The sequence below is a fragment of the Heptranchias perlo genome, chromosome 4 (genome assembly GCF_035084215.1).
Source record: "Heptranchias perlo isolate sHepPer1 chromosome 4, sHepPer1.hap1, whole genome shotgun sequence".
NCBI lineage: Eukaryota > Metazoa > Chordata > Chondrichthyes > Hexanchiformes > Hexanchidae > Heptranchias > Heptranchias perlo.
The window spans coordinates 4834050-4846980 of NC_090328.1; the positions used below are offsets into that span (position 1 = coordinate 4834050).

The 12931-nt window shown below is 46.9% G+C and overlaps 1 protein-coding gene across 1 annotated transcript; it reads left to right on the forward strand.

Annotated features, from left to right (window-relative positions):
• The first annotated feature begins 6883 nt into the window (after positions 1-6883).
• Positions 6884-12216, forward strand: LOC137320410 (C-C motif chemokine 27-like). The gene is made up of 3 exons (XM_067982107.1): positions 6884-7025; positions 7718-7844; positions 10486-12216. The coding sequence occupies exons 1-3, from the start codon at positions 6962-6964 to the stop codon at positions 10586-10588; spliced, it is 294 nt and encodes a 97-aa protein (XP_067838208.1). The 5' UTR covers positions 6884-6961; the 3' UTR covers positions 10589-12216.
• Positions 12217-12931: the final 715 nt, after the last annotated feature.

The window sequence follows — 12931 nt, forward strand, 5'->3', positions numbered from 1 at the left end:
CTGTGAGTGTGTGTATCTGTGAGAGTGTGTGTGTATCTGTGTGTGTGTGTGTGTATCTGTGAGAGTGTGTGTGTATCTGTGTGTGTGTGTATCTGTGAGTGTGTGTGTGTCTGTGAGTGTGTGTGTGTAACTGTGTGAGTGTGTGTGTATCTGTGAGAGTGTGTGTGTAACTGTGTGTGTGTGTATCTGTGAGTGTGTGTGTATCTGTGAGAGTGTGTGTGTAACTGTGTGTGTGTATCTGTGAGAGTGTGTGTGTGTATCTGTGTGTGTGTGTGTGTCTGTGAGAGTGTGTGTGTAACTGTGTGTGTGTATCTGTGAGCGTGTGTGTGTATCTGTGTGTGTGTGTGTCTGTGAGAGTGTGTGTGTAACTGTGTGTGTGTAACTGTGTGAGTGTGTGTGTGTCTGTGAGAGTGTGTGTGTATCTGTGTGTGTGTGTGTGTGTCTGTGAGAGTGTGTGTGTAACTGTGTGTGTGTATCTGTGAGAGTGTGTGTGTAACTGTGTGTATGTATCTGTGAGAGTGTGTGTGTAACTGTGTGTGTATCTGTGAGAGTGTGTGTGTGTATCTGTGAGTGTGTGTGTATCTGTGAGAGTGTGTGTGTAACTGTGTGTGTGTGTATCTGTGAGTGTGTGTGTGTCTGTGAGAGTGTGTGTGTATCTGTGTGTGTGTGTGTGTATCTGTGAGAGTGTGTGTGTAACTGTGTGTGTGTGTATCTGTGAGTGTGTGTGTGTCTGTGAGAGTGTGTGTGTATCTGTGTGTGTGTGTCTGTGAGTGTGTGTGTATCTGTGAGAGTGTGTGTGTAACTGTGTGTGTGTGTATCTGTGAGTGTGTGTGTATCTGTGAGAGTGTGTGTGTAACTGTGTGTGTGTGTATCTGTGAGTGTGTGTATCTGTGAGAGTGTGTGTGTATCTGTGTGTGTGTGTGTGTATCTGTGAGAGTGTGTGTGTAACTGTGTGTGTGTGTATCTGTGAGTGTGTGTGTGTCTGTGAGAGTGTGTGTGTATCTGTGTGTGTGTGTCTGTGAGTGTGTGTGTATCTGTGAGAGTGTGTGTGTATCTGTGTGTGTGTGTGTGTCTGTGAGAGTGTGTGTGTAACTGTGTGTGTGTATCTGTGAGAGTGTGTGTGTAACTGTGTGTGTGTATCTGTGAGTGTGTGTGTATCTGTGAGTGTGTGTGTGTAACTGTGTGTGTGTGTGTGTAACTGTGTGTGTGTGTGTGTCTGTGAGAGTGTGTGTGTAACTGTGTGTGTGTGTGTCTGTGAGAGTGTGTGTGTATCTGTGAGAGTGTGTGTGTAACTGTGTGTGTGTGTATCTGTGAGTGTGTGTGTATCTGTGAGTGTGTGTGTAACTGTGTGTGTGTGTGTGTAAAACTGTGTGTGTGTGTGTCTGTGAGAGTGTGTGTGTAACTGTGTGTGTGTGTGTGTCTGTGAGAGTGTGTGTGTAACTGTGTGTGTGTGTGTATCTGTGAGTGTGTGTGTCTGTGAGAGTGTGTGTGTGTCTGTGAGAGTGTGTGTGTAACTGTGTGTGTGTCTGTGAGAGTGTGTGTGTATCTGTGAGAGTGTGTGTGTAACTGTGTGTGTGTGTATCTGTGAGTGTGTCTGTGAGTGTGTGTGTGTCTGTGAGAGTGTGTGTGTGTATGTGTATCTGCATGTGTGTATGTTCGTGTGTGTATTTGTGTGTGTATGTGTGTATGTGTGTGTATGTGTATGTGTATGTGTGTATGTGTATCTGCATGTGTGTATGTGCGTGGGTGTATTTGTGTGTGTGTATGTGCATATGTGTGTGTATGTGTGTGTGTATGTGCGGGTGTGCATATGTGTGTGTGTATGTGTATGTGTTCATGTGTGTGTATGTGTATCTGCATGTGTGTATGTGCGCATGTGTGTGTGTGTAGTGGGGGAGAGTCAGGCGGTCTTTACCCCTCCCAGTCGGGGTGGAGTGTATTGTGTGTGTAGGATGTAACCAGGGGAGATCTATCTCTGCCGGGCCGAGTAACGGGGACCAATCATTCTGTTAGAACTGAGAGTTGCTTTTCTATTGGTGCTGTTTCTCTTTTCTTCATTCTTGGGATGTGGGCGTTATTGGTGAGGCCGGCATTTATTGCTCATTGAGAAGGTGGTGGTGAGCCGCCTTCTTCTTGAACTGCTGCAGTCCGTGTGGTGAAGGTTCTCCCACAGTGTTCCAGGATTTTGATCAAGCGACGATGAAGGAACGGCGATATATTTCCAAGTCAGGATGGTGTGTGACTTGGAGGGGAACGTGCAGGTGGTGTTGTTCCCATGTGCCTGCTGCTCTTGTCCTTCTAGGTGGTAGAGGTCGCGGGTTTGGGAGGTGCTGTCGAAGAAGCGTTGGCGAGTTGCTGCAGTGCATCCTGTGGATGGTACACACTGCAGCTACTGTGCGCCGGTGGTGAAGGGAGTGAATGTTTAGGGTGGTGGATGGGGTGCCAATCAAGCGGGCTGCTTTGTCCTGGATGGTGTTGAGCTTCTTGAGTGTTGTTGGAGCTGCACTCATCCAGGCAAGTGGAGAGTATTCCATCACACTCCTGACTTGTGCCTTGTAGATTGTGGAAAGGCTTTGGGGAGGCAGGAGGTGAGTCACTCGCCGCAGAATACCCAGCCTCTGTAGCCACAGTATTTATGTGGCTGGTCCAGTTAAGTTTCTGGTCAATGGTGACCCCCAGGATGTTGATGGTGGGGGATTCGGTGATGGTAATGCTATCACCTTTAAGTCAGCTCCCGGCATTTAGCAAATTCAAGACCCCATATCCCCAGTCGATAATTATAGCCCGACAGAAATATATCACCCCTCTGAACTTAGGCACCTCGGAACACAGGAACAGGAGGAGGCCATTCAGCCTCCCATTCAATTAGATCATGGCTGATCTGCATCTTAACTCCATCTACCCACCTTGGTTCCATAACCCTTAATACCCTTGCCTAACAAAAATCTATTAATCTCAGTTTTGAAATTTTCAATTGACCCCCAGCCTTCTTTTTGGGGGAGAGAGTTCCAGATTTCCACTCCCCTTTGTGTAAAGAATTATAGAATCATAGAATGGTGACAGCACGGAAGAAGGCCATTTGGCCCATCAAGTCCGTGCCGGCTCTCTGCAGGAGCAATCCAGCTAGTCCCACTCCCCCGCCCTATCCCCGTAGCCCTGCAATTTTTTTCCTTTCAAGTACTTATCCAGTTCCCTTTTGAAGGCCATGATTGAATCTGCCTCCACCACCCCCAGATCTCTCTGTTCCTGTACCCCTTTTAGAATTGTGCCCTCTAGTTTATATTGCCTCTCCTCATTCTTCCTACCGAAATGTATCACTTCGCACTTCTCTGCGTTAAATTTCATCTGCCACATGTCCATCTATGCCACCAACCTGTCTGTATCCTCTTGAAGTCTATCACTATCCTCCTCGCTGTTTACTACCCTTCCAAGCTTTGTAGCATCTGCAAATTTTGAAATTGTGCCCTGTACACCCAAGTCCAAGTCCAAGTCATGAATATATATCAAGAAAAGCAGTGGTCCCAGCACTGACCCCTGGGGAACACCACTGTACACCTCCCTCCAGTCCAAAAAACAACCATTCACCACTACTCTCTGTTTCCTGTCCCTTAGCCAATTTTGTATCCATGTTGCTACTGCCCCTTTTATTCGATGGGCTTCAACTTTGATGACAAGCCTATTACGTGGCACTTTATCAAACGCCTTTTTGAAAGTCCATATACACAACTGCATTGCCCTCATCGACCCTCTCTGTTTCCTCATCAAAAAACTCTATCAAGTTGGTTAAACATGATTTGCCTTTAATAAATACATGCTGGCTTTCCTTAATCAATCCACACTTGTCCAAGTGACTGTTAATTCTGTCCCGGATTGTCGTTTCTATAAGTTTCCCCACCACTGAGGTTAAACTAATTGGCCTCTGGTTGCTGAGTTTATCCTTACACCCTTTCTTGAACAAGGGAGTAACATTTGCAATTCTCCAATCCTCTGGCACCACCCCCGTATCTACGGATGTTTGGAAGATTACGGCCAGTACCTCTGCAATGTCCACCCTTACTTCCCTCAGCAACCTGGGATGCATCTCATCCGGACCGGGTGACTTATCTACTTCAAGTACAGCTAGCCTTTCAAGTACCTCTTCTTTATCAATTTTTATCCTATCCAGTATCTCAACTATATCTTCTTTTACTGAGACTCTGGCAGCATCTTCTTCCTTGCTAAAGACAGATGCAAAGTACTCATTTAGCACCTCGGCCATCCCTCTGCCTCCATGAGTAGATCTCCTTTATGGTCCCTAATCGGCCCCATCCCTCCTCTTACTACCCGTTTACTGTTTACATGCCTGTAGAAGACTTTTGGATTCCCTTCTATGTTGGACACCAGTCTATTCTCACACTCTTTCTTTGCCCCTCTTATTTCCTTTTTCACTTCCCCTCTGAACTTTCTATATTCTGCCTGGTTCTCACTTGTGATATTAACCTGACATCTGTCATATGCCCCATTTTTCTGCTTCATCTTACTCACCATCTCTTTTGTCATCCAGGGAGCTCTGGCTTTAGTTGCCCTATCTTTCTGCCTTGTGGGTATGTACCTAGACTGTACCCGAATCATCGCCTCTTTAAAGGCCGCCCAATGTTCAATTACAGTTTTGCCTGCCAATCTTTGATTCCAATTTAGCTGGGACAGATCTCATCCCATTGAAATTGGCCCTGCTCCAATTGAGTATTTTTACTTTGGAGTGGTCCGCATCCTTTTCCATAGCTAGTCTAAACCTTATGATACTATGATCGTTGCTCCCTAAATGCTCTTCCACTGTCACTTGCTCCATTTGGCCCGTCTCATTCCCTAGAACCATGTCCAGCAATGCCTCCTTCCTCTTTGGGCTGGAAACATACTGGTTAAAAAAGTTATCCTGAACACATTTCAAAAATTCCTCCCCCCTTTGCCCCTTACATTATTATTGTTATCCCAATCTATATTAGGATAGTTGAAGTCCCCAGTTATCACTACTCTATTGCTTTTGAACCTCTCTGTAATTTCCCTGCAAATTTGCTCCTTTATGACCTTCCCACTAGTTGGTGGCCTATAGAATACAACCAGTAGTGTAATGGCACCTCTATTGTTTCTTAACTCTAACCAAATAGATTCTGTCCTTGACCCCTCCAGGACATCCTCTCTCTCCAGCACTGTAATATTCTCTTAATCAATACTGCCACCCCCCTCCCTTCTTTCCTTCCCTATCTTTCCTGAACACCTTGTATCCAGGAATATTTAGTATCCAATCCTGCCCTTTTTTGAGCCAGGTCTCCATTATCGCCATGACATTGTATTTCACTGTGGCCATTTGCGGCTGCAGCTCACCAACCTTGTTTACCACGCTTTGTGGTATATGCACTACAAAGCAGTCTTAGACTTTCTTGTACTCTCTTAGTCTAATCCCACCTAATACTGTACTATTACTTGCTCTAGTGCTATCTGTCTCCCCCGATCCTTTGTGCCCCTTGTTTCTCCTTTCTAATGCTACATCCTGGTGCCCATCCCCCTGCCAAATTAGTTTACACCCTCCCCCACAGCACGAGCGAACCTCCCCAGAGGACATTGGTCCCAGCTCTGTTAAGGTGCAACCCGTCCAGCCTGTACAGGTCCCACCTCCCCCAGAACTGGTCCCAATGCCCCAGGAATCTAAAGCCCTCCCTCCTGCACCATCCCTCCAGCCAGGCATTTATCTGCTCTATCCTCCTATTTCTATTCTCACTAGCGCGTGGCTGATTACGGAGATTATTACCTTTGAGGTCCTGCTTATTAATCTCTTTCCTAGCTCCCTAAAATCTGCCTGCAGGACCTCATCCCTCTTTCTACCTATGTCATTGGTACCGATTATGGACCACGACCTCTCGCTGCTCAGCCTCCCCCCCACCCCACCAAATGTTCTGCAGCCGCTCAGTGACATCCTTGACTCTGGTGCTTCCTGACATCACCCCTGAACAGCCTAGCTCTAATTTTAAGGTTATTCCCCCTTGTTCTGCACTCCCCCCACCAGAGGAAATAGTTTCTCTCCATCGACCCTATCGAATCCTTTAATCATCTTAAACACCTCGATTAGATCACCCCTCAATCTTCTATACTCGAGGGAATATGTTTCCACTTGTCCAAAACTAGAGGTCATAAATATAAAATAGTCGCTTATAAATCCAATCGGGAATTCAGGAGAAACTTCTTTACCCAGAGAGTGGTGAGAATGTGGAACTCGCTACCACAAGGAGTAGTTGAGGCGACGAGTATAGATACATTTAAGGGGAAGCTGGATAAACACACGAGGGAGAAAGGAATAGCAGGATATGCTGATAGGGTGAGATGAAGTAGGGAGGGAAGAGGCTTGTGTGGAGCATAAACACCGGGATAGACCAGTTGGGCCGAATGGCCTGTTTCTGTGCTGTAGTTTCGATGTAACTCAATGAATACAAGCCTATACGATACAGCCTGTCCTGGTAATTTAACGCCTTTAGCCCCAGGTTTGATTCTGGTGTAGGTGACGGTGGAATAAAAACAGTTGGTAACAGGCCATTAATTCTAGTTTTGACAAATTCTATTCCCAGTCACCGCACAACATACGAATATGATCTGTGCGTGCGACGCCAGTAATGTGCAGCGGAGTGGGTGAGGGTGACGGAGGTACACCAGGATCTGGCAGTCACCGGTGAAAGATCTATCTCGAGGCATTTCTGAGAGCAAATGGAAAGTTAAACAGAATCCACTGGGCCGCCTGTCTCAGCTTGCCCAGAGTGCGTTTCACTTACTTTCCGTTTCTGAGTAAAGGCAGAGCTCCCAGGCAATATAAGGAGCATCCCCAGCACTCTCAGGCCACAGAGGAGAAGGAGTCGTCCACAGATTGGCTCACGGAGCTGATCTCATTGAGGAAGCCTCTGCCACGCTCCTGATAACACACTCACGCACAGAGAGAATGGAACAGAAGCTCACAGTTCTGCTCCTCATCACTGTCACAGCTCTGCTACACACAGTCACAGGTAGGTGCTATATTTTTTTTTTGCTTTTTCCTTTTAACATCTTTTCTCCCGATGTAAGCGATCTATCCCGATCTAAAAGCGGTATAGAATGACATAGCACGGAAGGAGGCCGTTCGGCCCATCGTGCCTGTGCTGGCTCTTTGAAAGTGCTATCCAATTAGTCCCTCTTTCCCCATAGCTGAGCAAATTTTTCCCCTTCAGTATTTACCCTTTTGAAAGTTATTATTGAATCTGCTTCCACCGCCCTTTCAGGCAGCGCATTCCAGATCATCACAACTCGCTGCGTAAAAAAAAATTTCTCCTCATCTCTCCCCTCTGGTTCTTTTGCCGATCACCTTAAATCTGTTCCTCTGGTTACCGACCCTCCTGCCACTGGAAACAGTTTCTCCTTATTTACTCCATCAAAACCGTTCATGATTTTGAACACCTCTATTAAATCTCCCCTTAACCTTCTCTGTTCGAAGGAGAACAATCCCAGCTTCTCCAGTCTCTCCACATAACTGAAGTCCCTCATCCCTGGTACCATTCTAGTAAATCTCCTCTGCACCCTCTCTAAGGCCTTGACATCATTCCTAAAGTGTGGTGCCCAGAATTGGCCACAATACTCCAGCTGGGGCCGCACCAGTGTTTTATAACGGTTTAGCATAACTTCCTTGCTTAGTTTGTCTAATTCCTTTTCCTTCCACCCCCAGCTATGCCGGGCAGTCACGCCATTAACTGCTGTACGCAGGTCTACAACAAGATCAACACCAGATTACTGAGAAGAGTGATAAAGTTCGAGATCCAGGGCGACCAGATCTGCGACATCAAGGCAGTCGTGTGAGTGTCTTGTTTATTTTCAGAGAAGGAATATTACAAACATAGGAACAGGAGGAGGCCATTCAGCCCCTCGAGCCTCTTCCGCCATTCAATGAGATCATATCTGATCTGTATCCTAACTCCAACCACCCATGTTGGCTCCAATATCCCTTAATACCCTTGGCTAGAAAAAAATCTATCGATCTCAGATTTTAAATTATTAATTGAGCACCTACTGCTTTTTGTGGGAGAGAGTTCCACACTTCTATCACCCTCTGTGTGAAGAAGTGTTTCCTGACTTCTCTCCTGAATGGCCAGGCTCTGATTTTAAGGTTCTGTCCCCTTGTCCCAGATTCCCCCACCAGCGGAGAAAGTTTCTCTCTATCTACCCTATCAATTCCTTTCAAAATCCTAAAAACCTCAATCAAATCTCCCCTTAACCTTCCATATTCCAGGGACTACAAGCCCAGTTTATGTAATCTCTCCTCAAAATGATTCTATAAATTTGCAGGGCTACGGAGAAAGAGTGGGGGAATGGGACTAATTGGGTTGCTCTTACAAAGCTGGAGTATTGTGGCCATTTCTGGGTACCACACTTTAGGAATGATGTAAAAAAATACATGGGCTTGATGGGCCGAATGGCCTCCTTCTGTGCTGTAACCGTTCTATGATTCTATGATAAGCTAATCCTTGAAGAGCCCTGGTAGTATTCCGGAGAGTTCTGGTCACCTGGTTACAGGAAGAACGTTAGAGAGCACAGGGTAGCAACTAAGGTCCCACCAGCTATTGGGGAGTCAGTTTGTGAGGAAAGGTTAAGGGAGTAGGGCCTCGCTTTCTTGGGAAAAGAAGAGTCCTCGAGGTGACCTCAATGTAGGATTCAAGGTTGTGAAGGTGGATGGATTGAAGCTCCTGAGGCTGAGGCATTCGAATTCCAGGGGGCACAGGTTGAAATTGAGGAAGTTAGGAGAAAGAGGGAATTCAGGGGGAAACTACTTCCAACCGAATGGGAATCGAGCTGTGGAATAAATGACCAGGGATGGAGATTAAAGCAAAGAAAGAAAAAGAATGAAATCAGGAGACAATTAGTTGTGTTTCTGGAGAGAGAAGGGTTGCGGGATATGGTGAGAAGGTGGGTAGGTGGGATTGAGGGACATGGTGAGAAGGTGGGTAGGTGGGATTGAGGGACATGGTGAGAAGGTGGGTAGGTGGGATTGAGGGACATGGTGAGAAGGTGGGTAGGTGGGATTGAGGGATATGGTGAGAAGGTGGGTAAGTGGGATTGAGGGACATGGTGTGAAGGTGGGTAGGTGGGATTGAGGGATATGGTGAGAAGGTGGGTAAGTGGGATTGAGGAACATGGTGAAGGTGGGTAGGTGGGATTGAGGGATATGGTGAGAAGGTGGGTAAGTGGGATTGAGGAACATGGTGAGAAGGGGGTAGGTGGGGTTGAGGGATATGGTGAGAAGGTGGGTAAGTGGGATTGAGGGATATGGTGAGAAGGTGGGGAAGTGGGATTGAGGGACATGGTGAGAAGGGGGTAGGTGGGATTGAGGGACATGGTGTGAAGGTGGGTAAGTGGGATTGAGGGATATGGTGAGAAGGGGGTAGGTGGGATTGAGGGATACGGTGAGAAGATGGGTAGGTGGGATTAAGGGATACGGGGAGAAGGTGGGTAGGTGGGATTGAGGGTATGGTGAGAAGGTGGGTAGGTGGGATTGAGGGATACGGGGAGAAGGTGGGTAAGTGGGATTGAGGGATATGGTGTGAAGGTGGGTAAGTGGGATTGAGGGATATGGTGAGAAGGGGGTAGGTGGGTTTGAGGGATATGGGGAGAAGGTGGGTAAGTGGGATTGAGGGATATGGTGTGAAGGTGGGTAAGTGGGATTGAGGGATATGGTGAGAAGGGGGTAGGTGGGTTTGAGGGATATGGGGAGAAGGTGGGTAAGTGGGATTGAGGGATATGGTGTGAAGGTGGGTAAGTGGGATTGAGGGATATGGTGAGAAGGGGGTAGGTGGGTTTGAGGGATATGGGGAGAAGGTGGGTAAGTGGGATTGAGGGATATGGTGTGAAGGTGGGTAGGTGGGTTTGAGGGATATGGTGAGAAGGTGGGTAAGTGGGATTGAGGGATATGGTGTGAAGGTGGGTAAGTGGGATTGAGGGATATGGTGTGAAGGTGGGTAAGTGGGATTGAGGGATATGGTGAGAAGGGGGTAGGTGGGATTGAGGGACATGGTGTGAAGGTGGGTAAGTGGGATTGAGGGATATGGTGAGAAGGTGGGTAGGTGGGTTTGAGGGATATGGTGAGAAGGTGGGTAGGTGGGATTGAGGGATTTAAACACAAGGGTGAGAATTTTAAATGCGAGGCACTGTTGAACTGGGAGCCGAAGTAGGTCACAGTGAGCACAGACATACACACACACGCACACACGCACGCACAAACACTCGTGCACACATGCACACACATGCTCACACACAGGCACACGGTGCACACAGAGGGTGAGATGTGCATATAGGGCCTGAGAGAAAGGGGCACTTGCCTCAGGAGGGGACCAAGCTCAGTGCAAGGAACACGTAACACTCGGATGGGATCGCGCTCGTCCACGTTCGGGGCCCCAGGCTTTCCGAGAACATGGAGTGAATTCTGTTGAATTGTTCCCACAGACTCTACACCAGACTCCGAACAATATGCGCAGATCCAGACAACGCAGTCCTGGGGATGTGGCTGGTGAAACATATTAAGAAGGAAATCCATTCGAGGAGATGAGGTGGAGGAAGAGGAGGAGAAGGAAGAAGAGGAGGAGGAGGAGGAGGAGGAAGAGGAGGAGGAGGAGGAGGAGCCACTACCCTCGGCCTCCTCCGCTCCGGGATGGATCACCTCCTTCCTCAACCCGTTGTAATGGAGAAGGAGGTGCCATCATTCCCCATTGGCTTCGCACCGACGCACGGACCTCTCGGTCACCGGGCACCGCTGGGCACCGATCGTGGCAAATCCCGCAGCTTGCAGCCACCGCCAACGGATACCGCCGGTGATGTCAACAATGGAGCGTCAACCATTAACATGGGGACAGGAATGGCGGACGAACATATTGAGTCCGCTGTTGGATTAATAGAGACTGGTTAACTCTTCCCACTCCTCTCCTGTACCAATGTGTATTATTAGTGTTATTTTAATATCTACCAGCAGTATTTTGTCAGGTTGGAGGAGGAGGTGGTTATTTGGGGCAATGTTTTATTTGTACCCTGTTAAGAAGCACATTACAGTCTGGCGGAGAATGATCCATTTAAAAAGTGAGATGTAAAATCAGTGAAGTTTTTCACGTTGCAAGCAGAACAAAATCCAATCGAACTGGGTTCAGATTGTAGTATCATAGTGGGTACAGCACAGGAGGAGGCCATTTGGCCCATCGTGCCTATGCCGGCTCTTTGAAAGAGCTATCCAATTAGTCCCATTCTCCTGCTCTTTCCCCATAGCCTTGTAATTTTTTTTCCCTTCAAGTATTTATCGAATTCCCCTTTTGAAAGTTATTATTGAATCTGATTCCACCGCCCTTTCAGGCAGCGCGTTCCAGATCATAACAACTCTGCGTAAAAAAAATTTCCTTATGTCCCCTCTGGCTCTTTTCCCAATCACCTTAAATCTGTGTCCTCTGGTTACCGACCCTTCTGCCACTGGAAACAGTTTCTCCTTATTTACTCTATTAAAACCATTCATGATTTTGAACACCTCTATCAAATCTCCCCTTAATCTTCTCTGCACTAAGGAGAACAACCCCAGCTTCTCCAGTCTCTCCACATAACTGAAGTCCCTCATCCCTGGTACCATTCTAGTAAATCTCTTCTGCACCCTCTCTAAGGCTTTGACATCCTTCCTAAAGTGTGGTGCCCAGAATTGAACACAATACTGAGGCCTAACCAGTGATTTATAACGGTTTAGCATAACTTCCTTGCTTTTGTTCTCTAAGCCTCTATTTATAAAGCCAAGGATCCCAAATGCTTTAACAACCTTCTCAATTTGTCCTTCCGCCTTCAAAGATTTGTGTACATGAGCCCCCCGCCCCTCTTGGTCTCCCTGTTCCTGCTCTCCCCCTAGACCCAGTCGTATCCTTCAGGCCTGGGTTATGATCCAGCACTGCCCCAGTCCAACGATCCAGGCTCAATGGAACCGGACGCAGTCTGTCAGACTGTGATTAGTGCACTGACCTTGCACGGCCTGATTCCTGACCTACCATCTAACTCTTGTCCCAAACCCTGCCAGTATTGGTGACGCTCACTGATTCTCCTGACGCTGTGTGACTGATAGGGATCAAATATTAACCAGTTCAATGTCGGGAGGTCCAATATTACCCTTGTTCTGTTTGCGTTTTACACCCGTTTATTGGAGAGGCAAAGCAGTGATCATTAAAAATTCTATTATTTAAGAAATATCTCACTTCATTTCTTGACTCTTTTGGTTGTGTTTTATCATTGAGTGTCTTCAAAAGACATCACTGACCAATGGGGTGAGTCCACTGTGGAATGTAGAATAGGGCCGGACAATAACGTGCATTTATATAGCATCTTTAACGTAGTAAAAATGGGAACATAGGAACAGGAGGAGGCCATTCAACCTCTCCACCTGTTCCACCATTCAATGAGATCATGGCTGATCTGTATACTATCTCCATTAACCCGCCGTTGCTCCATATCCCTTAACACCCTTGGCTAGGAAAAATCTATCGATCTCAGATTTTAAATTATTAATTGAGCATCTACTGCTTTTTGTGGGAGGGAGTTCCACACTTCTATCACCCTCTGTGTGAAGAAGTGTTTCCTAACTTCTCTCCTGAATGTCCTGGCTCTGATTTTAAGGTTCTGTCCCCTTGTCCTAGACTCCCTCACCAGCGGAAAGAGTTTCTCTCCATCTACCCTATCAATTCCTTTCAAATTCCTAAAAACCTCAATCAAATCACTCCTTACCCTTCTGTATTCCAGGGAATACAAGCCCAATCAATGTAATCTCTCCTCATAATCTAACCCTTGGAGCCCTGGTAACATTCTGGTAAAATGTTTCAAGGTGCTTCACAGGAGGTTTATCAGATAAAATTTGACACCGAGCAACATAAGGAGA